This window comes from Phoca vitulina, unplaced genomic scaffold, assembly GCF_004348235.1.
Source record: "Phoca vitulina isolate PV1807 unplaced genomic scaffold, GSC_HSeal_1.0 scaffold98, whole genome shotgun sequence".
NCBI classification, from domain to species: Eukaryota; Metazoa; Chordata; class Mammalia; order Carnivora; family Phocidae; genus Phoca; species Phoca vitulina.
This window is the reverse complement of record NW_022589801.1, coordinates 1,200,732-1,227,236: the sequence shown is the minus strand read 5'-3', so window position 1 is coordinate 1,227,236 and position 26,505 is coordinate 1,200,732. Positions and strand designations below refer to the sequence as shown.

Below are 26,505 nucleotides of genomic sequence, written 5' to 3'. Positions count from 1 at the left end.
ATTTATATGCAGAATTCTCTGATGCTGTAGGCATCAGGAGGCCTGTACAACTAAGATTAGCTGTGTACGTACTCAATGGACTACATAACTGAGGAGATTTCACTTTTAAGACAAACTATAATGTGGATGCCAAGGAGAACATTGAAATGCATCTGTGGGTATCAGACCACTGAGTGTGTGTTTTATGTTGTTACTTTGAGAGCAGAGTTTAGTATAATCAGTTAGAACATGGACTAAAGCCAGATGGTCTGGATTCTAATTTAGATTCCAAGTATGACTTTGGACAAGTTAAGTAACTTTTCTGTGCCTCAGTATCCTCATCTATAAAATGAGGACAATAATTGCCCCTAACTCATAAGGCAGATTTGCTCACATAACTTTTGCCACTCAGTTTTTCCTAAATTGAAGAGCATGTATCAGTGGAATTTGGGGAGAAAAGGACATGAACATTTAAAAGGAAAAAAAAAAAGAATTAGTAGGAAAGCAGGGTGGTATTACAGAAAGCAGTGCAAGCATCTGACCATTTTGTTCCCTGCCTGCTTCCTCACTTGACTGTAAGCTTCCTCCAAGCAGAGACTTGCTTCATCATATACCAGCCCCTGGCTCAGTGTGTGACATAAAATTGGCACTCATCATATATTTGTTGAATGCATTTTCGTGTGTAATTTTAAATATAAACCAATTTATAATAGTTTTATATGTTTGGATATGTATTTGTCCAATAGTTTTGATATTTAATTTTTTTAACAACTAGAAATGATCTTTGAAATATTTGTGACAGGTTTTTGTTTTTTTTTTACAGGCCAGTTGGAATGCCAAAAATGGAAAAAGTTTACTTACATAATCCTAGTTCTGAAGAAACTATTACCTTAGTATCAATATCTGCTACAACATCACATTTTCATGCATCATTTTTTCAAAATAGGGTAAGTATTTCTACTAAAAATGTTTCCCTTGAGTTTGAAATTGAAATATCTAGATTTTTTTATGTATAATTTCATTTTGCTATAATTGAAATCCAATGTGAATGTTCCGTATTTGTTCTGGGTTTCAGTTTGCCCCATTTCCTAAGAATTATCACTTCTACTCTTAACACACATTGTTTTTCTCAACATGAAACAACTTAATAATTCCACTTTGAACCTAGGCACTCTGAAAAATGTAGCAGTCAGATCTTTAGTTGATTTTTTTTTCCTTTTTAATAATAATTCCTCAGCACTGTGTTAGTTTTCTATTGTTCCATAATAAACTACTACAAACATGATAGCTTAAAATAACACCCACTTATTAGCACATAGTTTTTTTTATAAGTCGTAAGTCCAGTGGGCTCTTTGCTCAGAGTATCATAAGGCTATAATTAAGATGTCAGTTGGGCTGAGTCCTTGACTGGAGATTCAGGGAAAATCCACTTCCAACCTCATTTAAATTGTCTGCAGAATTCAGTTCCTTATGCTTATAGAATTGAGGTCTCCATTTCATTGCTGGCTCTTGGCCAGGGACCCATCTCAGTTCCCTAGGGCGCCCACATTGCTTGTCACCATCTTTAAGCCCACAGTAATGCGTCATATCTCCCTCATGCTTCAGGTCTCTTTGGCTTCCTCTTCTGCCACCAGTGGAGAAAATTCTGCCTTAATCATGTCATCAGGTCAGGACTACCTGGATAGTCTCCTTTTTGATGAACTGCGTCAACTAACTAATGACCTCAGTGACATTTGCAAAATCCCTTTTATTGTGTAATATAAATAACCATAGGTGTGGTATCTTCTCATAGTCACAATCTCAGAGATTAGGGCAGGAAATTTGGGGGCCTGTTTTAGAGTTCTGTCTACCACAAGTATCCTCTAAAATTTAACTTTATAATCATTTTTGTAGATAGTATGCAAACTTGTAATTAAAAAAAATTATCTGACCAAAAACTGGGGTCTTCAGAAATTTTGAATTTGAAACAATACATACATTAAGCTTTAATACATAGGCTGCTAAAATAACTAATAAATGAGCTTCCAAGAAAGCTAAATAGCAAGTATCAGAGGGAGGTAAATGAGTGGAACTTAATTTCATCTTCCTGGAGTTTCCACTTACTCCTTTGAAGAGATATGACCAAATAAAAAGGATCTTTTTTTAAAGCAGCTAAAATTATATAAATTATTGAGATTTTACATTCCTCCTTTCAAAAATCCTATTTCATCATATGCTGTCCTTAGCTAGCAACTTCTGGAGTAAAAAATAAAATGACATAATTTTGGTTTTTTTAAATTTAAAAGTATTTTGGGGCACCTGGGTGGCTCAGTCGTTAAGCGTCTGCCTTCAGCTCAGGTCATGATCCCAGGGTCCTGGGATCGAGTCCCACATCGGGCTCCCTGCTCGGCAGGAAGCCTGCTTCTCCCTCTCCCACTCCCCCTGCTTGTGTTCCTGCTCTCGCTATCTCTCTCTGTGTCAAATAAATAAAATCTTAAATAAATAAATAAATAAATAAATTTAAAAGTATTTTATTAGCAAGGAACTGATGAGTTAGCATGTTACTTTCAGTAATAAAAATTTTATTTTTGTGATACTCATGGAAAATGCCCCTTTTCTAAAATATGTCTTAAAATAAATTTTCCTGGAGTTATTTTTTGTTGTTACCTAAGGGATGTTTTCAGAGCTTTTATAAACATGCTGATGTTCTCAAATAATAGAATGCCTGTGCTGGGGAAAGACTTATGTATTCATCTAGTCCAGTACCCTCATTATACAAATGAAGAAAGAGCTCAACTCCAGAAGGGTTTGCCCCTGTCATGCAGTTAATGACAAGAGCCAAGTTGAGGGTCTAGGTGCTCTATTGGCCTACCCAGTGATTTGTATCTTATTAAGCTATGGTGTGGGACATATATGTTACCACCTGCATATAGAGGTGCACTTATGTGTAAATGCAACCACCCAGCTTCCAGGCATGGCCAATGTGCAGAGACATGTTGGGTTAAAGAGCAAAATAGTGAAGTGAGAATGGAAACAGTTTAAAAATAGTTCACAACTGCATTACAGATTTTATTTTTAACTCATTAACGTTCTTTGCTAATTCGAGCAATGTTTTGTTGTTTTTAAACGCCAGGGTTTCACTTTTTTCATGTTTTTATCGTAAGACAAAGACTAGACCAAATACAGATGGTTAACAGGGACCATATAAATAATGTAAATGAGAGAAGCAGGCCACATGGAATGACCTGGGGAGCACGTGGCTGGTCCAAAGGGATCAGTCTGCACTTGGCTCCAGCCGGTGGTTATCATGTGGGAATGTAAGCCCATGCCCGGTTCTTCTCATGTTCCAAGAAGAATCAGAAATAGGAATTTTTATATGATAACTTCCAGTTTTTACACATTGAAAATAAATTCAGTTTTAGAAAGACAGATGGTGTAGACCAAACAAAACAAGCTAACGGCCACTAGCTTGACATTTCCGAACTAGACTCTCCCAGGGACTTATTTCTACACATGAACTTTATGCAAAGAGAAGAGTTTTTCCGAAAATTCTTCAAAAGATAAACTAAATGTATATGTTAGTCAAAGGATAAGTTAAAAATCAATATGTGTTTTCCATTGTCAGGAGATGGAATTAAACAATAAAAATAATCTATACCTACAGTTGAGTCACCTAGATTTAGCTTCAGAAGAAGATAGCCACAGTCTGTGCTGTCTTCTCTTACTTTCTTCTTCTTCTGGGTTTCCATCTTAATTTCCTGCAGTAAGGTGTGGACTCCAGCAGCTCAAGAAGTGGAGGGGAGAAATGGAATGAACTCTTGGGGGAAGAAATAACCTTGTTTCCCCTCCACTTCAATTTTATGCCTACGTTAAGAGCCTTTGGTAAAAGATGAAAAGAGTCTTCTCGTGTCCAGGAGAGCAGACCCTTTCTGTAATTTTATTTTAACTCTTTGTCACCTTCAGAATTCCTGGTCAGATCTTATTTTCTTGAGAATAGAACATTTTCTGTAACTCACTTAAGTTTTCGGTTATTTACCAATATCATCTCTATATTAACTAACCAGTAGGAAATAGAGAAAAGAGTAGTTATTTTTTTAAAAGACCAAGTTTTATATAACCATGTCATAACCCACAGGCAAATAACCCCCTTAGTAAGGTCTTGTTTTAACCTGAAAATCAAGAATAATAAGGGTAATAAGGAATGTGGTTGTGTGACAATTTGTTTTTCTATATATGACTTCTAATAATTATCTGTTATTTGTAATTACCTGTTAATTAACTATAATTGTCTAGTTAATTATACTTACAATTTAAAATTCCATAATATTAGGATTGCAATTTAGACCTATTCATCTTTCATGACTGAATTGTATATTGGCCATAAAATATGTAATATATGTTTTGTATCAAAGGATACGGATTTTTTTAATACTCTATTGTAATAGTCAAATTTTTATTATGGTAGAATTATAAAAATGTAGTGCCTTACAGACACAGGTAAGCAAACAAATTATTGTTTCCTTGATTGTTTAGAACTTTTTGATTAAATTTTCATATAATCTGAAGATTAGGAAAACATTGTTTCAATCTGTAACTAAAATTAAAATGTTTTAGCCCACATATTTTACTATGCTTAATATAATATCTCTTCTCATGGGTTGAAGGTCATTAATGAATATTAATGATTATTTTTAATTAGATGTAGAACCCTGGACGTTATTTATTCTATTTCAGGTTAAACTCTGATATCCATACATGTTAATGGGAATTGAACAAAATGTGATCTAGCAGTAGTATGGAAAATTATTATGTGGATAATAAAAAGAATGAACTGATCCATATCTGTTGATATATAATACTATGATATATGTGTTAATGTGTAAGAAAAGCACATTGTAGACTAGAATATGATGCCATTTTTATAAAAAGTAGAAAATATGTACATATATGGACATATTAATAAGAGCCAAAGTAAGGTACAGATAGGTTAACTGGGTAAGCTGAAAAGGATGAGAATGGGGGAAGGTTTGTTGTATTAACTGTTTCTTCATACATCTTGGCACTGTATCCCCAAGTAAAATAAGCACTTAATTACTTTTGCAATTTAAAACATGTAAGAGCGGCGTCTGGGTGGCTCAGTTGTTAAGCGTCTGCCTTCACCTCAGGTCATGATCCCAGGGTCCTGGGATCGAGCCCCACATCGGGCTCCCTGCTCCGCGGGAAGCCTGCTTCTCCCTCTCCCACTCCTCCTGTTTGTGTTCCTTCTCTCACTGTGTCTCTCTCTGTCAAATAAATAAATAAAATCTTTAAAAAAAAAAAAAAAAGTAAAACATGTAAGAAAGTTTAAATTAGAAAATAGTTTACCATCTCTGTGGAAATAAGGAATTAATTTAACAAATATTTCTTAAACACCTACTACATGCCAGGCACTATGGATTTATCCCTGAACAACAAAGATTCTTCACTTATACTTCTGGGGGGTTTGGGTGACAGCAGCAGCAGAGGGGAGGCAAGAGAAATAAATAAATTTTATAAAATAGTAGATGATGAGCAGATGATTAGATGATGAGCAGAGAAAAAGAGTAGGATAAAGGGATTAGGAGTGCAGTGGGAGGTGTGGTCCAGTTTTTTCTTTTTTAAAAAAATTGTGATGCAATTGACATTTAACATTTTGTGAGTTTGAGGTGTACAGTTGACATATAACATTGTGAAAGTTTAAGATGTACAGTGTGTTGATTTGATACATTTATATATTGCAATATGATTACCACCGTAGGGTTAGCTAACACCTCTATCATGTCACATAATTATCATTTCTCTTTTCTGGTGGGAACTATTAAGATCTAGTTTCTTAGGAACTTTGAAGTTTATAATATTATGTTATTGTCTATGGTCACTATGCTCTGCATTAGATCTCTAGAACTTCTTTTTCTTCTACATTTGTACCCTTCAACAACATATCACCAATTCCCCCATCATCCAGTCCCTGGTAACCACCATTCTGTTCTCTGTTTTTACAAGTTTGGCTTTTTTAGATTCCATATAAGTGACAGCAGAAAGTATTTGTCTTTTCCTGTTTGGCTTATCTCATTAAGTACAATGCCCTCAGGGTCCATCCATGTTGTTACAAATGGCAGGATCTCCTTTTTTTTCTTATGGCTGAATAATATTCCACGGGGTGTGTGTTTGTGTATGTGTATACCATATCTTTTTTACCTGTTCACCTGTTGATAGACACTTGGGTTGTTTTGATATCCTGGCTATTGTGAATAACGCTCCAGTGAACATGGGAGTGCATATATCTCTTCAATATCCTGTTTTCATTTCCTTTGGCTAAGTACCCAGAGGTAGGATTGCCAGATCATATTGTTGCTTGATTTTTAATTTTTTGAGGAACGTCCATACTGTTTTGAACCAATTTACATTCCCACCAGTAGTGTACAGGATTCCCTTATCTCCACATCTCATCAACACTTGTTTTCTCTTCTCTTCTTAATGATAGCCATTCTAATACTTATGAAGTGATATCTCATTGTGGTTTTGAGTTGCATTTCCCTGATGATTAGAATTGTTGAGCATCTTTTTGTATATCTGTTGGCTATGCCTTCTTTGGGAAAATATCTGTTTATTGATCTGCCCATTTTTAAATCAGATTTTTGGGTTTTTGTTATTAAGTTGTATGAGTTCCTTATATATTTTAGATATTAACCCCTTATCTGACATATGATTTGCAAATATCTTCTCCCATATTATAGGTTTCCTTTTTGTTTTGTTGATCTTCTATTTTGCCATGCAGAAGTTTTTTAGTTTGATATAGTCCCACTCATTGCTTTTTGTTTTTGTTGCTTGTGCCTTTGGTGTCATACTCAAAAAATCATGGCCCACGCTAATATCAGTGTTTTCTTCTGGAGGTTTATTGTATCAGGTCTTATGTTTAAGCCTTTAATCCATTTTTAATTAATTTTGGTGAGTGTTGGAAGATACGGATCCAATTTCATTTTTTCTGCACATAGTTATCCAGTTTTCCTAACACCATTTGTTGGCCAGATTATCTTTTCCCATTGAGTGTCCTTGGCTTCCTTGTCAAATATTAGTTGACTGCATATGCAGAGATTTATTTCTGGGCACTCTATTCCATTGGTCTAAATGCCAGTACCATACTGTTTTAATTACTGCAGCTTCATAGTATAGTTTGAAAGCAGGAAATACGATGCCTTAAGCTTTGTTCTTCTTTCTCATGATTGCGTTGGCTACTTGGAGTCTTTATGGTTCCATACAAATTTTAGGATTGTTTTATCTATTTCTGTAAAAAATGTCTTTGGGATATTGCTAGGGATTGCCTTGACTCTCTAGATGACTTTAGGTAGTATGGACATTTTAACAGACAGTTATCAGTATATTAATTCTTCAAATCAGTGAACATGGGATATCTTCCCATTTGTTTGTGTCTTCTTCAGTTTCTTTCATCAAGGTTTTGTAGTTTTCATAACACAGGCATACCTCAGATATTATGGGTTTGGTTCCAGACCACCACAGTAAAATGAATATAACAATAAAGGGAATATCACAATGAAATGATTTTTTTTTTAGTTTTCCAGGGCACATAAAATTTATGTTTACACTGTATTGTAGTCTGTTAAGCACACAGTATCATTATGTCTTTAAAAATACAGTGTATATACTTTAATTTTAAAATACTTTATTACTAAAAAATGCTAACCATTATCTGAGCTTTCAGTGAGTCATAATCATTAATCACATATCACCATAACAAATATAGTAATAATGAAAAAGTTTGAAATATTGCAGGAATTACCAAAATGTGACACAGAGACACAAAGTGAGCAAATGCTATTGAAAAGAAATTACGCCGATAGACTTGCTCAGCACAGGGTTGCCACACACCCTTCAATTTGTAAAAACAAAATAAAACAAAACACAGTATCTGTGAAGTACAATAAGGTGGAGCACAGTAAAATGAGGTACACCTGTACATCTGTACATCGTTCACCTCCTTGGTTAAATTTATTCCCAAGTATTTTTTTATGCCTACTATGAACAGGATGGTTTTATTTATTTCTTTTTCAGATGTTTCATTGTTCGTTTATACCAACACAACTGATTTCTATATGTTGATTTTATATCCGGCAAATATACTGAACTTGTTGATTAATTCCAACAGTTTTTTGGTTGAGTCTTTATTTAGGATTTTCTCTATATAAAATCAGATCATCTGCAAATATGACAATTTTACTTCTTCCTTTCTGATTCAGATGCCTTTTATTTCTTTGTCTTGCCTAATTGGTCTAACTAGGCCATCCATTATTACTCTGATTAAGTGTGGTGAGAGTAGGCGCCCTCATCTTGTTCCTGATCCTGGAGGAAAAGCTTTCATTTTTTTTGTTGTTGTTGTTGTTGTTGAGTATGATGTGAGCTATGGATTTTTCATATGTGGCCTTTATTATATAGAATTGTGTCCAATCTGTACCCAGTCTGTTGAGGGTTTTTATCATGAAAATGTGTTGTATTTTGTCAAATGCTTTTCTACATTGAGATGATCATTTGATTTTTATCTTTCATTCTGTTAAATGTGTATCACATTTATTGATTTGCATTTTTGAACCATCCTTCCATCCCAAGAAGAAATCCTACTTGGTCATGGCGTATAGAACTTTCAATGTCTGTTGAATTCAGTTTGCTAATATTTTTTGAGAATTTTTGCATCCATTCATCGAGGGTATTGGTCTAGAATTTTTTTGTTTGTCCTTGTCTGGCTTTGGTATCAGGGTAATGCTGGCTTCATAAAATGAATTTTGACGTGTTCTGTCCCTTCAATTTTTTAGAAGAGTTTGAGAAAGATGGCATTAATTCTTCTTTAAATGTTTGGTAGAATTCATTAGTGAAACCAGCTTATCCTGGGGTTTTCTATGTTGGGAGGTTTTTGGTTAGTGATTTAATCTCCTTATTCACTGGTCTATTCAGATTTTCTATTTCTTCCTGATTCAGTCTTGGTAGGTTGTATGTTTCTGAGAATTTATCCATTTCTTCTAGGTTATCCAATGTGTTGGCATATAATTGTTCATACTAGTCTCTTATGATCTGTGTATTTCTGTAGTATCATTTGCAATGTCTCCTCTTTCATTTCTGACTTTGAATATTGTCTTCTTTCATGGTTTGTATAGCTAAAGGTTTACCGATTTGTTTTATCTTTTTGAAACCAGCTCTTAGTTTCACTGTTTTTTTCCTTTTTGTTTTTCTGGTCTCTATTTTATTTCTTTCTGCTCTGATTTTTACTTCTTCCCTTCTGCTAATTTTGGACTTGGGTTTTTTCTTCTATTTCTAGTTCCTTGAGGTGTAAAGTTAGGTTGTTTATTTGAGATGTTTCTATTTTCTTAACATATGCATTTATAACTATAAAGTCCCTCTTAGAACTGCTTTTGCAGCATAGCATAAGTTTTGGTATGTTGTGTCGCCATTTTCATTTGTTTCAATATCTTTTTTTGTTTCCCTTTTGATTTCTTTTTTGACCCCTTGGTTGTTCAGGGTTATTTGTTTAATTTCCACACATTTGTAGATTTTCCAGCTTCTGTTTTGCTGATTTCTAGTTTCATACAATTATGGTCTGAAAATGTTATGGTCTGAAAATATACTTGGTATTATTTCAGTCTTCGTAAATTTTGCCGTTAAAACTTGTTCTGTGTACTGTCATATGGTCTGCCTTGAAGAATGTTTTGTGTGCACTTGAGAAGAACATGTATTTGCTGCTGTAGGATGGAATGATCTATAAATGTCTGTTAGGTCTATTTGATCTAATGTATGGTTCAAGTCCAACATTTCCTTACTGATGTTCTGTCTGAATGATCTATCCATTGGTGAAAGTGGGGTATTGAAGTCCCCTGCTATTATTGTATTGTCGATTTCTCCTTTCTGATCTGTCAGTATTTGTTAATATATTTAGGTGCTCTCATGTTGGGTACATAAATGTTTACAATTGTTATATCCTCTTGATGCATTGACCCCTTTATTATTATATTATGACCTTCTTTTTCTCTTGTTACCATTCTTGGCTTTTAAAGTCTGTTTCATCTGATACAAGCATAGCCATCCCCCCTCTCTTTTGGTTTCCACTTGCACTGAATGTCTTTTTCCATCCCTTCACTTTGAACCAATGTGTGTCCTTAAAGCTGAAGTTTGCTTTCTGTAGCAGTACAGAGTTGAGTCTCATTTCTTTATCTAGTCCCTGTGTGCCTTTTGATTAGTGTATTCGATTCATTTACATTTAGAGTTATTCTTGATACGTAAGGACCTACAATGTAGTCTTCTTAATGGCTTTCTGGTTGTTCTGAGTTTCCACTGATTCTTTTTCCCTCTTTTTCTGCCTGCCTTTATAGACTTGTGATTTTTTTCCCCAGTCTATTTCCCCCTTATTTAACTTATGTGAATCTGGTTTTGTTTCTTGGTACCATGAAGCTTACATAAAACATCTTATAAAGCCGTTCATTTTAAGCTGATAGCAGCTTCAGTTGTATAAAAGCTTCACCTTTTTAACTTCCACTTTTATATGCTTGATGTCATTATTGACCTCTTTTTATATTGTGTGTTCATTAACAAATTATAGTAACTATAATTATTTTTAATACTCTTCTTCTTTAGCCTTTCTAGCACAGTTAAGTGGTTAACACACCATCCTCTTACAGAATTAGGATTTTCTATGTCTGACTTGTATTTACCTTTACCCAGTGTGTTCTATACTTTCATATGTTTTTGTATCACTATTAACATCTTTTCATTTCAGCTAGAAGAACTGCTTTCAACATTTCTTACAAAGCAAGTCTAGTGTTGATAAACTCCCTCAGAATTCACCAGTGAATTGTTAGTCCAAGAAAGTCATTATTTCTCCTTTGCATCTGAAGGATAACTTTGTTAGATAAGAGTATTCTTGGCTAGCAGTTTTTTCTTTCAATACTTCGAGTATGTCATCCCACTCTCTCCTGGCCTTTAGGGTTTCTGCTGAGAAATCACTGATAGCCTCATGGAGTTCCTTTATAGATTACAATCTGTTTTTTCCCTGGGTGCTTTTAGGATTCTCTCTTTGTCTTTGATTTTTGACAGTTTTATTATACCATGTGTTGGAAAAGGTCTTTTGCATTAAGATAATAGGGTGATCTATTAGCTTCATGAACATAGATGTCCAGGCCTCTCCCCAAGTTTGGGAAGTTCTCAACTATTATTTCTTTAAATAAACTTTCTGCCCCCTTCTCCCTCTCTTCTCTGGAACTCCAATTGTATTTGTTCTTTGATGGACTCCCATAGATTCAGTAGGCTTTCTTCACTCTTTTTAATTCTTTTTCCTTTGTTCTGTTCTAACTGAATAACTCAAAATTTCTAGATCACTTATTCTGTCTTCTCTTTGCTTTACTCTGCCATACATGCTCTCTGTTGCATTTTTTTCATTTCAATCATTGAAACTTAAGCTCCAGAATTTTGGTGTGGTTCTTCTTTATTATTTCCTCTGTGTTAAATATCTCGTTTTGTTTGTGTATTGTTTCCTGATTTCATTGAATTGTCCTTCTGAGTTTTTTTGGACATCGCTGAGTTTGTTCAAAAGAACTACTTTGAGGGGTGCCTGGATGGCTCAGTTGGTTAAGTGTCTGCCTCCTGCTCAGGTCATGATCCCAGGGTTCTGGGATTGAGCCCCACACCAGGCTCTCTGCTGGGTGGGGAGTCTGCTTCTCCCTCTGCCTGCTGCTCCCCCTGCTTGTGCTCTCTCTCTCTCTCTCTCTCTCAAATAAATAAATAAAATCTTAAAGGATTCAAAGTTGTTCCTTTTTTTTCTTTTTAGCAGCTAGATTGCAGAAATCTGTGCTTTTGGTTGTTGGAGAATTACTGTTCTTTTGGTGATCATGTTTTTTTGATTTTTCATGTTTCTTGTAGTTTTGCATTTCTACTTTTGTGTTTTAAGTAGCAGTCCCCTTCCTAAATCTTTACTGGTTGTCTTCAGATGGGGTATACTATTTGTTGGTGCTATTATATTTGGATTTTCTCCACGTTTTAGATTTTCCAGAAGGTGGTGCTCAAGTTTGTGGTTTCTCCCTTGCCCACACATACTGCTGTTTTCCTGATAACAGTCCATTTACTGGATTTGCTCTCACCACTGCACTTGGGAGTGAGCACGAGGAGCCAACTGCAGAGTGAGAAGAGATGTGGGTTTAGCACTCAGGGCATTGGGGTGCCTATAGACCCAGTGGGGGTATCCTCGGGCGAAGTATTCCCAGAGGTTCATGGGCAGACTTTCTGCTGAAGTCCTGAGCACAGTCACCAGCAACTGTGTATCTTTAATGCCCCTTGATATTCTTATCTGTCTCTTTCCTGCTCTTTTCCCTTCCCCAGTTTTGGGGGTCCTGCCTCAGTACTCTGGGTGCTGCTGAAAAGGAACAGGTTTCTCCTGCCATGCCCTGCACAACTGGGGTAGTCGGGTACTCACTCACTGCTCTACTTTTCCCTTGTTGTAAAGGTCTCTACTGCTAGATAATTCATTCCCATGGATTGTTGCTTTGGTGGAATAGGGGAAAGGGGAATGGCACTGGGAAAATGCCTCTTACAGTTTCCACTGTGACCAAACTTTTTTTTTGGGGGGGGGGGCTTCAGTGGCATAGTGGAATGTGTCCCCAGCAAGGCTAGACTTCTACGTCTGTCTTGTATGGGCATCTGCCTAGGTCAACACTCTCTGGGTTTGTTCCTCACCATGGCAAGAGTGGATGGGGCAAGTGCACTGATTCTGCAGCCCATACTGAAGTCTGCCCACCTACTACCAGATGCACAGGTGGTCGAGACAACTCCCATGTCCCCTGGCATATGGTACTGAATCCCACAACTCCCACAACAGCACTTCTGTTTGTGGATGGATTTCTAATCCGTAGCTTAAAAAGGGGGACAAAAAGGAGAAACGTCTTATGCTGACAGTCTTATGCTGCCATCACTCCCCCAGTTTTAAATAGGAGAGTCAGGACAGGCTTCATTTAGAAGGTGACATTTGAACAGACTTGAAGGAGGTGAGAGAGAGTACTGAATGGAAGGAAGTGGGATATATGGAAGAAGAACATTCCAGACAGACGGTCCAGGCAGCACAAAGGCTCCGATGTGAAAGCATGCCTGTGTGCAAAGACGACAGTGTGGCTAGACCAGAGGGACCAGGGTGAGAGAAGTGAAGGGGGATAGGAGGGGACAAACTGTGAAGGCCCTTACAAGCTATGATGCGGACTTTGGCTTTTATCCTGATTGAAATTGGAAGCCTTCATGGATTTGATCTGAGAAATGAAATGATAGCTTATGTTTTATAAGGATCACTGTTTATCAAAAAGAGACTGCAGGAGAGCAAGGAGAGAATCAGGGACACCAGTTACATGAGCTATTGCAGTACCCCATAGTAAGAAGACAGTTACTCTGACAAGAGTGAGGAAGTGAAGAAAGCTGTTGGATTTGGGATATATTTTGAAGACATAGCCAACAGGATTTCCTGATGTGAGACCAAGAGAAAGAGAAGAGTCAAGAGTGACTCTATAGTTTTTGTCCCAAACTACTAAAGGACAGAGTTGCCATCAACTGGGATGAAGAAGGCTGAGGGTAGAGCAGATTTTGGGAGTATAATCAGTAGTTCAGTTTTCGACGTGTTAGATTTGAGATGTCTCTTAGACATCCAGGTACAAGTGCCAAGTGACAGTTGGTGTCTGAGTTTAGATTATAAGAGAAAAGACCAGATTCGAAATGGAAGTTTAAGAGTCATTGGTGAAGTCGTAGACCTGGATGAGCTTACCGAGGGAGCCGGCAAGGAACTAAGCAGTGGTACAAAGGTGAAATACTTAGCCGCAGATAATGTTAAGTTAAAGCTAACACACCTTGTTTGTTCTTCATTACTTCTTATACTGTTTTCTAATTTTTTATCCCGCCAAATTCATCTAATTTAGAAAGTGTACAGGAAAGGGGACAAAAGGATAAATTGTAGCAAATTTGATGAATTCTTATGGAAAGATTATGTTCCTGAGCCTGCTGTTCTGTTTTGTTACATCCTTAAGTGTCACTTGGAATTAGATTTTCCCTGTTATTAGAGGAGGGAGGGGGGAGGGAGGAGGGAGGGGAAGAGGGGAAGGCTGAGGAGAAGGAGGGAAATACTTGTTCTATCTCAGCATCTTCTTAAAGTACTAAAATAATAGTGGAGTCAAGTCTTGATAGATACTGAGAACTATCAAAGAGAACTTGCACTCTCATTTCTAGACTCTTCCCTGCCCCTCCTCAGATATAAATGACATCATGAAGCAAAGCCTCATCTTCCACAGGAATTAAGCAGTGAGATTGGTCATGTTTATGGTTTCTTTAATAATTAGGATCTCAGAGATCATCTAATAAAACTGGCTCATTTTGAATTTAGGAGAAATTGAAACTTACAGAGGTTAAATGACTTGCCAAAAATCACAGTTTCTTAGTGACAGAACTAGAAACTCAGGTCTCCAGTGCATCACCTACTTAACTCAAGACCAGATATCCAGTTCTGGTAGTAGCAGAAGGTTATATTAAGAATTAAATGTTCCATGATCATTTTCCTTCCTCTTTGAATTTAGATGGACTTTTGAAAGATATTATTTAAATATATATGTTAAGTTCTCATAAATATTTTAAAGGAAACCAGTTTTTCTCTGGCTCGATAAATTTCCCTGTAGAGAACTCAGGCCTTATGAATATCTTCATTGACATTAGAACTGCTGTCAAACAGGAATACCGTACTCATTGATTCTAAAACAGTTTTCAACATTTTTATGTCTCTGAACTTGGAACACATCTTATGGTGAAGGGCATGGTACTGTCACTGTTAGCTTGCATTGAAGTTGCATTTTCCCCAGAGTGACAGCACTAGTGATCATAGCACTACCAACTAAAGATTACATTTACTGTTTGAGGTTTCTGAGGGACCACCAATATGTAATCAGATTATAAACCTGCATGAGTCCTGAGTTATACTTGAAATTCTAAGAGTAAATTAATTTTCCTCCCTCGATGCAGTGCCCAGAATGAGTCATACAAATTTCTTCACTGCCCCTTCCTGTGAGGTTTTTGTTATCCTCACTCCTTGCTTTAAAATATGGAAGTTTCTGATTAGCTCTGCATTTTTTAGTGTGTTTTTTTTCCCTTTTTTTCCTTGGTGTGTTATAAAATTAAGTGTCTGTATTACGAGCACAGGCATCTTAGATGGGGAAAATGACATTCTTTTCTCAGATAGTCTTAAGGCTCCTCTCTGTACCCCTAGGTGTCAGCAATGAGTCCTTTAACTGTCAGAGAAGTAATGAAGGTGGTAAGTAGGTGGCCAGCAATATGACCCCTTACAGTTAAATTCACAACAGTGGGAAGTGTGGACAGACTGCATGTGCTCAGTGAAAATATCCATATTGTTTAGCGATTTTTGTTGTCTTAAAGTAGATTTGAGTTTACTCTTGCCTACCAATAGTTAAACCTAAACATTCAATTACTTGTCCTTGCTCCAGGAAACTGAAGACCCTTATAAAACCTGAGACCCTTATAAAAAAAGGTCCAGGCTAAAATACAGTCTTGAGTGAATGTGCAAATATATACATATATGCATATATTTTTATTATGGTATACTTTCAGTAAAATTCACCCATTTTAATGTATAGTTCTGAGTTTTGACAAATTCATAGTCATGTAATTGATAACTCAGTCAACTCAAGCCTCTGAGTGTACCCTGTTCCAGAGGTTATATAAATGGAACCATGCAGTAATAGCTTTTTGAGTCTGACTTCTTTCATTTAGCATAATGCATTTCATGTTATCCATGTAGTTGGATGTATCTGTTCTTTGTACGACTTTATTGCTCAGTCATACTTCATTGGATGACAGTATTACAGTCTGTTTATCTATTCACCAGTTAAAGACATTTACATTCCTCCCAGTTTGGAGTTATTATAAATAAAACCACTATAAATGTTCACATATAGATTTTTGTGTGGACATAAATTTTCTTTTCCTCATTTCCCTTATATAAATACTTAGGAGTGGAATTGCTTGGTCTTACGCTAAGGATATACTTAATGGTTTCTCATAGTGACTGTGCCTTTTGCATTCCCACCAGGAATGAATGTATGCTCCAGTTGTTCAGCATCTTTGTTAGTACTCAGTATTGTGAGGATGGGTTTTGTTTGCTTGTTTTTAATGTTAGTCACTCAAATAGTTATAGTGTTCATTTTTATTTTAATTTATATTCATCACTGACTAACGATGGTGAACATCTTTTCAGTTGCTTATTTGCCATCCATATATTTTCTTCAGTGAAATGTCTGCTCAATTCTTTCACCTGTTTTTTAATTGGGTTGTTTGTTTTCTTAACTGAGTTCTTTAGAGTTCTTTATATATTCTCGATATTAGTTCTTATCACATATGTGATTTGCACATTTTTTCTCCCTGTCTGCAGCATGTCTTTTCATTCTCTTTACAGAATGTTTCCAAGGACAAGTTTTTAATTTCCATGAAGTCCATTTTATCAAGGTTTTTTTTATGGGTCATACTTTTTGGACTTGTAGCTAAGAACTCTTTGCCCAAACCAAGGTCACAAAATTTTTCTCCAATTTTTCTTCCAGCAGTTTAATAGTTTTAGATTTTACATTTAGGTCTGTGATCCATTTTGAGTTAATGTTTGTTTATGGTATGAGCTGTGACTCAAGCTGGTTTTGTATTGCATATGAATATACAGTTGTTCCTACACCATTGGTTGAAAAGACTATCCTTTCTCATTGAAATCCCTCTGCATTTTTGGCAGATCCGGGGAGAATCACCTTCTTCCCCCGGGAGGAGAGGTGCGGGAGCGCACCGCGGGGATCTGCTGGGTTTGGAGACTCCACCCGGGGTCGGGTGCCAGATAGAAAGGCGCGGTCACAGGCCGGGTGAGCGCGGAGTGCAGCCGGAGACCGGGGAGACGGGAGTGACTGACGGCTTTTCTCTGGGGGCTCGCTGAGGAGCGGGACCCCGAGTTCTCGGCTCCGCCGGGGCGGAGACTGGGAGGCCACCATTTTCACTCTCCGCCTCCAAAGCTGTACGGAGAGCTTGCAGGGAACAAAAGCTCCGGAGAGCAAACCCGAGCAGATTACTTAGCCCGGACCGGCAAGGGCGGGGCAATTTTGCCTCCGGCAAACACATTTGGGAACCACGGCAACAGGCCCCTCCCCCAGAAGATCAGCAAGAACAGCCAGCCAAGACCAAGTTTACCGATCAATGAGAACGGCAGAACTCCAGCGCTAGGGGAATACTGCACATAGAATTCATGGCTTTTTTACCATGATTCTTTAGTCTTTCAAAGTTAATTATTTTTTTTTAACTGTCTTTTTTTCTTTTTTCCTTTTTTCTTTTTTTTTGAATTTTTCTTTTTCCCTTTTTCAACCAACATCTTATCAATCCCTTTTTTAAAAAAAAAAACATTTTTATTTTTCATTTTTAAAGTCATATTCTATCCCTTCATAGTAGTTACCCGTATTTTTGGCATATATATATAAGTTGTTCTCTCTTTAAAATCTTGAGATAGTTTCTTCTAACAGATCAAAATATACTCTAAATCTCTAGTGTAAGGTTTTTTTCTACTCCCCTGCCTGATCACATTCTCTCCCTTTTTTCTTTCTTTTCTTTTTTTTTTTTTTAATCCTCTTCTTTCTTTTTTCAAACAACTTATCAAATCCTTTTTTAAAATTTTTTATACTTTCCATCTTTACAGTCATATTCCATCCCTTCATCATATCAACCCTTATTTTTGTACATATATAAGTTTTTCTTTCTTTAAAATTTTGGGAGGGACTTTCTTTTAACAGACCAAAATACACCCAAAATCTAGTGTGTGGCGCTGATCTATAATCCAGCCTGATCATATTTGATCACATTCTGTTTTTGTTTTGTTTTGTTTTGTTCTGCTTTTGTTTGTTTTTATCTTTATCTTTTTCTTTTTTCTTTTTTTCTTTCCTTTTCTTTTTTCTCTCTTTCCCTTTCTTTTCCCATTGCTTCAGGTCTTTTCTGATTTGTTTAGAGTATATTTTCTGGGGACGTTGTTACCCTGCTAGCATTTTGTTCTCTCATTAATCTATTCTCCTCTGCACAAAATGACAAGACGGAAAAAATCACCTCAACAAAAAGAACAAGAAGTAGTACCGACTGCCAGGGACCTACTCAATACGGACATTAGTACGATGTCAGATCTAGAGTTCAGAATCATCACTTTAAAGATACTAGCTGGGCTTGAAAAAAACATGGAAGTTATTAGAGAAACCCTTTCTGGAGAAGTAAAAGAACTAAAATCGAACCAAGTAGAAATCAAAAAGGCTATCAATGAGGTGCAATCAAATATGGGGGCGCTAACTGCTAGGATAAATGAGGCAGAAGAAAGAATCAGTGAGATAGAAGACCAAATGATGGAAAATAAAGAAGCTGAGAAAAAGAGAGATAAACAACTACTGGATCATGAGGGCAGAATTCGAGAGATAAACGATACCATAAGACGAAACAACATTAGAATAATTGGGATCCCAGAAGAAGAAGAAAGAGAGAGAGGTGCAGAAGGTATAATGGAGCAAATTATAGCAGAGAACTTCCCAAATTTGGGGAAGGAAGCAGGCATCAAAATCCAGGAAGCACAGAGAACCCCTCTCAAAATCAATAAAAATAGGTCAACACCCCGACATCTAATAGTAAAACTTACGAGTCTCAGATACAAAGAGAAAATCCTGAAAGCAGCTCGGGAGAAGAGATATGTAACCTACAATGGTAGAAACATTAGATTGGCAACAGACTTATCCACAGAGACCTGGCAGGCCAGAAAGGACTGGCAGGACATATTCAGAGCACTAAATGAGAAAAATATGCAGCCAAGAATACTATATCCAGCTAGGCTGTCATTGAAAATTGAAGGAGAGATAAAAAGCTTCCAGGACAAACAAAAACTAAAGGAATTTGCAAACACGAAACCAGCCCTACAACAAATATTGAAAGGGGTCCTCTAAGCAAAGAGAGAGCCTAAAAGCAACATAGACCAGAAAGGAACACAAACAACATACAGTAACAGTCACTTTACAGGCAATACAATGGCACTGAATTCCTATCTTTCAATAGTTACCCTGAATGTAAATGGGCTAAATGCCCCAATCAAAAGACACAGGCTATCAGATTGGATTAAAAAACAAGACCCATCGATATGCTGTCTGCAAGAGACTCATTTTAGACCCAAAGACACCCCCAGATTGAAAGTGAGGGGGTGGAAAACCATTTACCATGCTAATGGACACCAAAAGAAAGCTGGGGTGGCAATCCTTATATCAGACAAATTAGATTTTAAACCAAAGACTGTAATAAGAGATGAGGAAGGACACTATATCCTACTTAAAGGGTCTATCCAACAAGAAGATCTAACAATTGTAAATATCTATGCCCCTAACATGGGAGCAGCCAATTATATAAGGCAATTAATAACAAAAGCAAAGAAACACATCGACAACAATACAATAATAGTGGGGGACTTTAACACCCCCCTCACTGAAATGGACAGATCGTCTAAGCAAATGATCAACAAGGAAATAAAGACTTTAAATGACACACTGGACCAAATGGACTTCACAGACATATTCAGAACATTCCATCCCAAAGCAACGGAATACACATTCTTCTCTAGTGCCCATGGAACATTCTCCAGAATAGATCACATCCTAGGTCATAAATCAGGTCTCAACCGGTACCAGAAGATTGGGATCATCCCCTGCCTATTTTCAGACCACAATGCTTTGAAACTAGAACTCAATCACAAGAGGAAAGTCAGAAAGAACTCAAATACATGGAGGCTAAAGAGCATCCTACTGAAGAATGAATGGGTCAACCAGGAAATTAAAGAAGAATTAAAAAAATTCATGGAAACCAATGAAAATGAAAACACAACTATTCAAAATCTTTGGGATACAGCAAAGGCAGTCCTAAGAGGAAAGTATATAGCAATACAAGCCTTTCTCAAGAAACAAGAAAGGTCTCAAATACACAACCTAACCCTACACCTAAAGGAGCTGGAGAAATAAAGCAAATAAAGCCTAAACCCAGCAGGAGAAGAGAAATAATAAAGATCAGAGCAGAAATCAATGAAATAGAAACCAAAAGAACAGTAGAACAGATCAACGAAACTAGGAGCTGGTTCTTTGAAAGAATTAACAAGATTGATAAGCCCCTGGCCAGACTTATCAAAAAGAAAAGAGAAATGACCCAAATCAACAAAATCATGAATGAAAGAGGAGAAATCACAACCAACACCAAAGAAATACAAACAATTATAAGAACATATTATGAGCAACTCTATGCCAACAAATTAGATAACCTGGAAGTAATGGATGCATTCCTAGAGATGTATCAACTACCAAAACTGAACCAGGAAGAAATAGAACACCTGAACAGACCTATAACCACTAAGGAAATAGAAGCAGTCATCAAAAATCTCCCAAAACACAAAAGCCCAGGGCCAGATGGCTTCCCAGGGGAATTCTACCAAACATTTCAAGAAGAATTAATACCTATTCTTCTGAAACTGTTCCAAAAAATAGAAATGGAAGGAAAACTTCCAAACTCATTTTATGAGGCCAGCATTACCTTGATCCCAAAACCAGACAAAGACCCCATCAAAAAGGAGAATTACAGACCAATATCCCTGATGAACATGGATGCAAAAATTCTCACCAAAATACTAGCCAATAGGATCCAACAGTACACTAAAAGGATTATTCACCACGACCAAGTCGGATTTATCCCTGGGCTGCAAGGTTGGTTCAACATCCGCAAATCAATCAACGTGATACAATACATTAACAAAAGAAAAAACAAGAATCACATGATCCTCTCAATAGATGCAGAAAAAGCATTTGACAAAGTACAGCATCCTTTCTTGATCAAAACTCTTCAGAGTATAGGGATAGAGGGTACATACCTCAATATCATAAAATCCATCTATGAAAAACCTACAGCGAATATCATTCTCAATGGGGAAAAACTGAGAGCTTTCCCCCTAAGGTCAGGAACGCGGCAGGGATGTCCACTATCACCACTGCTATTCAACATAGTATTGGAAGTCCTAGCCACAGCAATCAGACAACAAAAAGAAATCAAAGGCATCCAAATTGGCAAAGAAGAAGTCAAACTCTCACTCTTTGCAGATGATATGATACTTTATGTGGAAAATCCCAAAGACTCCACCCCAAAACTGCTAGAACTCATACAGGAATTCAGTCAAGTGGCAGGATATAAAATCAATGCACAGAAGTCAGTGGCATTCCTATACACCAACAACAAGTCAGAAGAAAGAGAAATTAAGGAGTCGATCCCATTTACAATTGCACCCAAAACCATAAGATACCTAGGAATAAATCTAACCAAAGAGGCAAAGGATCTGTACTCAGAAAACTATAAAATACTCATGAAAGAAATTGAGGAAGACACAAAGAAATGGAAAAACGTTCCATGCTCATGGATTGGAAGAACAAATATTGTGAAGATGTCAATCCTACCTAGAGCAATCTACACATTCAATGCAATCCCCATCAAAATACCATCCACTTTCTTCAAAGAAATGGAACAAATAATCCTAAAATTTGTATGGAACCAGAAAAGACCCCGCATAGCCAGAGGAATGTTGAAAAAGAAAAGCAAAGCTGGCGGCATCACAATTCCAGACTTCCAGCTCTACTACAAAGCTGTCATCATCAAGACAGTATGGTACTGGCACAAAAACAGACACATAGATCAATGGAACAGAATAGAGAGCCCAGAAATGGACCCTCAACTCTATGGTCAACTAATCTTTGACAAAGCAGGAAAGAATGTCCAATGGAAAAAAGACAGTCTCTTCAACAAATGGTGTTGGGAAAATTGGACATCCACATGCAGAAGAATGAAACTGGACCATTTCCTTACGCCACACACAAAAATAGACTCCAAATGGTTGAAAGACCTCAATGTGAGACAGGAGTCCATCAAAATCCTAAAGGAGAACACAGGCAGCAACCTCTTCGACCTCAGCCGCAGCAACTTCTTCCTAGAAACATCGCCAAAGGGGCGCCTGGGTGGCTCAGTTGGTTAAGCGACTGCCTTCGGCTCAGGTCATGATCCTGGAGTCCCGGGATCGAGTCCCGCATCGGGCTCCCCGCTCGGCAGGGAGCCTGCTTCTCCCTCTGACCCTCCCCCCTCTCATGTGCTCTCTCTCTCTCTCTCTCTCATTCTCTCTGTCTCAAATAAATAAATAAAAAAAAAAAAAAAAAATCTTTAGAAACATCGCCAAAGGCAAGGGAAGCAAGGGCAAAAATGAACTATTGGGACTTCATCAAGATAAAAAGCTTTTGCAAAGCAAAGGAAACAGTCAACAAAACCAAAAGACAACTGACAGAATGGGAGAAGATATTTGCAAATGACATATCAGATAAAGGGCTAGTATCCAAAATCTATAAAGAACTCATCAAACTCAACACCAAAAGAACAAAGAATCCAATCAAGAAATGGGCAGAAGACATGAACAGACATTTTTCCAAAGAAGACATCCAAATGGCCAACAGACACATGAAAAAGTGTTCAATATCGCTCGGCATCAGGGAAATCCAAATCAAAACCTCAATGAGATACCACCTCACACCAGTTAGAATGGCTAAAATTAACAAGTCAGGAAATGACAGATGTTGGCGGGGATGTGGAGAAAGGGGAACCCTCCTACACTGTTGGTGGGAATGCAAGCTGGTGCAGCCACTCTGGAAAACAGTATGGAGGTTCCTCAAAAAGTTGAAAATAGAGCTACCATATGATCCAGCAATTGCACTCCTGGGTATTTACCCCAAAGATACAAAAGTAGGGACCCGAAAGGCTACGTGCACCCCGATGTTGATAGCAGCAATGTCCACAATAGCCAAACTGTGGAAAGAGCCAAGATGTCCATCAAGAGATGAATGGATAAAGAAGATGTGGTATATATATACAATGGAATATTATGCAGCCATCAAAAGGAATAAGATCTTGCCATTTGCAACGATGTGGATGGAACTGGAGGGTATTATGCTGAGCGAAATAAGTCAAACAGAGAAAGACATGTATCATATGACCTCACTGATATGAGGAATTCTTAATCTCAGAAAACAAACTGAGGGTTGCTGGAGTGGGGGGTGGGGTGGGAGGGATGGGGTGACTGGGTGATGGACACTGGGGAGGGTATGTGTTCTGGTAAGCGCTGTGAATTGTGCAGGACTGTTGAATCTCAGATCTGTACCTCTGAAACAAATAATGCAATATATGTTAAGAAAGAAAAAAAGAAGAAGAAGAATGTAGCAGGAGGGGAAGAATGAAGGGGGGGAAATCGGAGGGGGAGAAGAACCATGAGAGACGATGGACTCTGAAAAACAAACTGAGGGTTCTAGAGGGGAGGGGGTTGGGAGGATGGGTTAGCCTGGTGATGGGTATTGAGGAGGGCACGTTCTGCATGGAGCACTGGGTGTTATGCACAAACAATGAATCATGGAACACTATATCTAAAACTAATGATGTAATGTATGGGGATTAACATAACAATAAAAAAAATTAAAAAAAAAAAAAAAGAAAGAAATCCCTCTGCATTTTTGTCAAAAATCCGTTGACCTTGTAAGTGTGGGTCTGTTTCTTGGACTCTCCATTATATTCTAATATGTGTCTAATAGATAGACTCTAAAGTGTCTACGCTTTCACCAATACCACACTTGCTTGTTTACTGTAGCTTTTTTTTTTTTTTAAGATTTTATTTATTTGACAGAGAGATAGAGAGCACAAGTAGGCAGAGTGGCGGGCAGAGGGAGAGGGAGAAGCAGGCTCTCTGCTGAGCAGGGAGCCAGACGTGGGGCTCAATCGCAGGACCCCAGGATCATGACCTGAGCCGAAGGCAGCCGCTTAACCGACTGAGCCACCAGGCGCCCCTACTGTAGCTTTTAAATAATTCTTAGATATTGTGAGTCCTCCAGTTTTCTCCTTTTTCAAAATTGTTTTGCTTTTTTAAGATTTTTTTTTTAAAGATTTTATTTATTTATTTATTTATTTATTTGAGAGAGAGCTTGAACGGCGGGGTGAGTGGGCAGAGGGAGAGGGAGAAGCAGGCTCCCCACCGAGCAGGGAGCCCAACACAGGGCTCAATCCCAGGACCTGGAGATCATGACCTGAGCCAAAGGCAGACGCTTAACCAACCGAGTTACCCAGGCGCCCCTGTTTTGCTCTTTTTATTCCCTTTTCTTGCCATCTAAATTTTGGGATCAGCTTGTCAATTTCTTTTGTTTTAAATCTTGCTGAGATTTTTTTATTATGTTATTTTGAAGTACTCTTAAATGTATAAAAAAGTAAGTATAGATAGTCCCCTTGTATCCCTCACCCAGTTTTTCCTAGTGCTAACATCTTATATAATCACAGTACAATTATCATAACAAGGAAATTAACATTGGTACAGTATTACTAAAAAACTTATATGAGGGGCGCCTGGGTGGCTCAGTGGTGAAGCGTCTGCCTTCGACTCGGGTCATGAGCCCAGGGTCCTCAGATGGAGCCCCGCATCTGGCTCCTTGCTCAGCAGGGAGCCTGCTTCTCCCACTCCCTCTGCCCCTCCCCCCATTCTTCAGGCTCTCTCTCTCGCTCCATTGCTCTTTCACCTCTCTCTCAAATAAATAAAATCTTAAAAAAAAACTTACATGAATTTCATCAGTTTTCTTATCAGCAGTGTACTTTTTTTGCTATAGGATATTATCTCACGTTGCATACAGCTTTTTCTCCTTGTACTGAAATTTTTATTGCAGTTGCATTGGATATATAAATCAGTTTGGGAAGAATTAACATCTTAACAATATTGAGTCTTCTGATCCATGAACACAGTATGTCTCCATTTTTTTTTAAAAGGCTTCTTTTGATTTCTTTTAACAATATTTTGTAGTTTTCATCTTACAGAATTTTCACATTAATAGATTTACACCTCAACGTTTTTGTGTGTGTGATTGTGAATGATGCTTTTTTTAAAATTAGAATTCTAGTGTTCGTGGCTAGTATATGGAAATACAAAAATGATCATTATACATTGACCTTGATACCTGTGATTTGTTTAAACTCTTTTATTCTGGGAGGATTTTTGAAGATATTTTTGGAGTTCTTCATGTAGACAGCTATGTTTTTTGTGAATAAAGACAGATTGTTCTTACTTTCTAATGTGTATGCCTCTTGTTTCTTTTTCTTGCCTCATTGCGCTGACCAATACTTCCAATATAATGTTGATCAGCTGTCATGAGAGAACATCCTTGCCTTGTTCCACATTTCAGCAGGAAAACATTCAGTCATTCACCATGAAATACGGTAGTTCTAGGGGTTTTTAGATGCTGTTTATCAGGTTGAGGAATTTCTCTTCTGACCAGTTTACTGAGATTTCTAATCATGAGTGGATATTGAATTTTGTCAACTCGTTTTATGTACCTTTTGAAATGACCATCTGACTTTTCTTCTTTAGTAAGTTGATAATATCAATTACATTGATTTGACTTTTACATGTTGAACTAGAGTTGCATTGTCAAGATAAAAACCACTTAGTCGTATGGTGTATTACTACTTTTTATATATTGACTGGATTTAATTTGCCAATATTGTATGTTGATTGTATGTCTATATTCATGAGGCATATTGACTTGTAGTTTTCTTTTCTCATCAAGTCTTTGGCCTTGGTATCAGGGTAATGCTGAACCAATAAAACAAGGTGGGGAATGTTCTTTCCTTTTCTGTATGTTGTAAAGTACGTAAGATAGATATTAATTCCTTCTTAAATAGATGGTAGAGAATTCTACCATTCTGCCAATGAAACCATCTGGGCTTGGGCTTTTCTTTGTGGGAAGGTCTTAAACTACAAATTAAACTTCTTTAATGGGTGTAGGTCTGTCCTGATCATCTGTTTCATTTTGAATGAGCTTTGGCAGATTGTGTTTTTCAAAGAATGTGTCCATTTCTTGTAGTTATTAAATTTATGGTCATAGTTGTTTGTAATATTCTTTAATCATCCTTTTATGTGTAAAAGGTATAAATTAATGTCCACATTTCAGTTTCTTATATTTTTGTCTTCTTCCTTTTTAATCTTAGTTATTTTGTCTAGGGTTTTATGGATCTTTTTGAAGCATTATCTTTGGTTTTATTGACTTTTTGCTATTTTCTGTTTTCTGTTTTATTCCTTTCTGCTTTTGTCTGTTATTTTCTTCCTTTTGTATATTTTGGGTTTAATCTACTCTTTTTTTTAGTTTCTCAAGATAGAAACATAGATTATTGATTTGAAGCATTTCTTCTCAAAATTAGCATGTAATACTGTACATTTCCCTCCAAATGTTGCTTTAGCTGCAGCCAACAAATTTTGATATGTTGTGTTTTAATTTTCAGTTGATTCAGAATATTTTAATTTCCCTGTGACTGCTTTTCTCATCAGTGGGTTATTTAGAAGTGTGTTAATTTCAAGCTACT

At 37.1% G+C, this 26,505-nt stretch overlaps 1 protein-coding gene across 1 annotated transcript in view; it reads left to right on the top strand.

The window, feature by feature from the left end:
- Nucleotides 1-26,505, top strand: part of TMEM131 (transmembrane protein 131) — a 239,251-nt gene that overhangs the window by 125,671 nt on the left and 87,075 nt on the right. Inside the window, exon 5 of the mRNA XM_032397376.1 lies at nucleotides 803-926. Coding sequence (XP_032253267.1) covers nucleotides 803-926 — 124 coding nt within the window. The remainder of the gene's footprint in view (nucleotides 1-802; nucleotides 927-26,505) is intronic.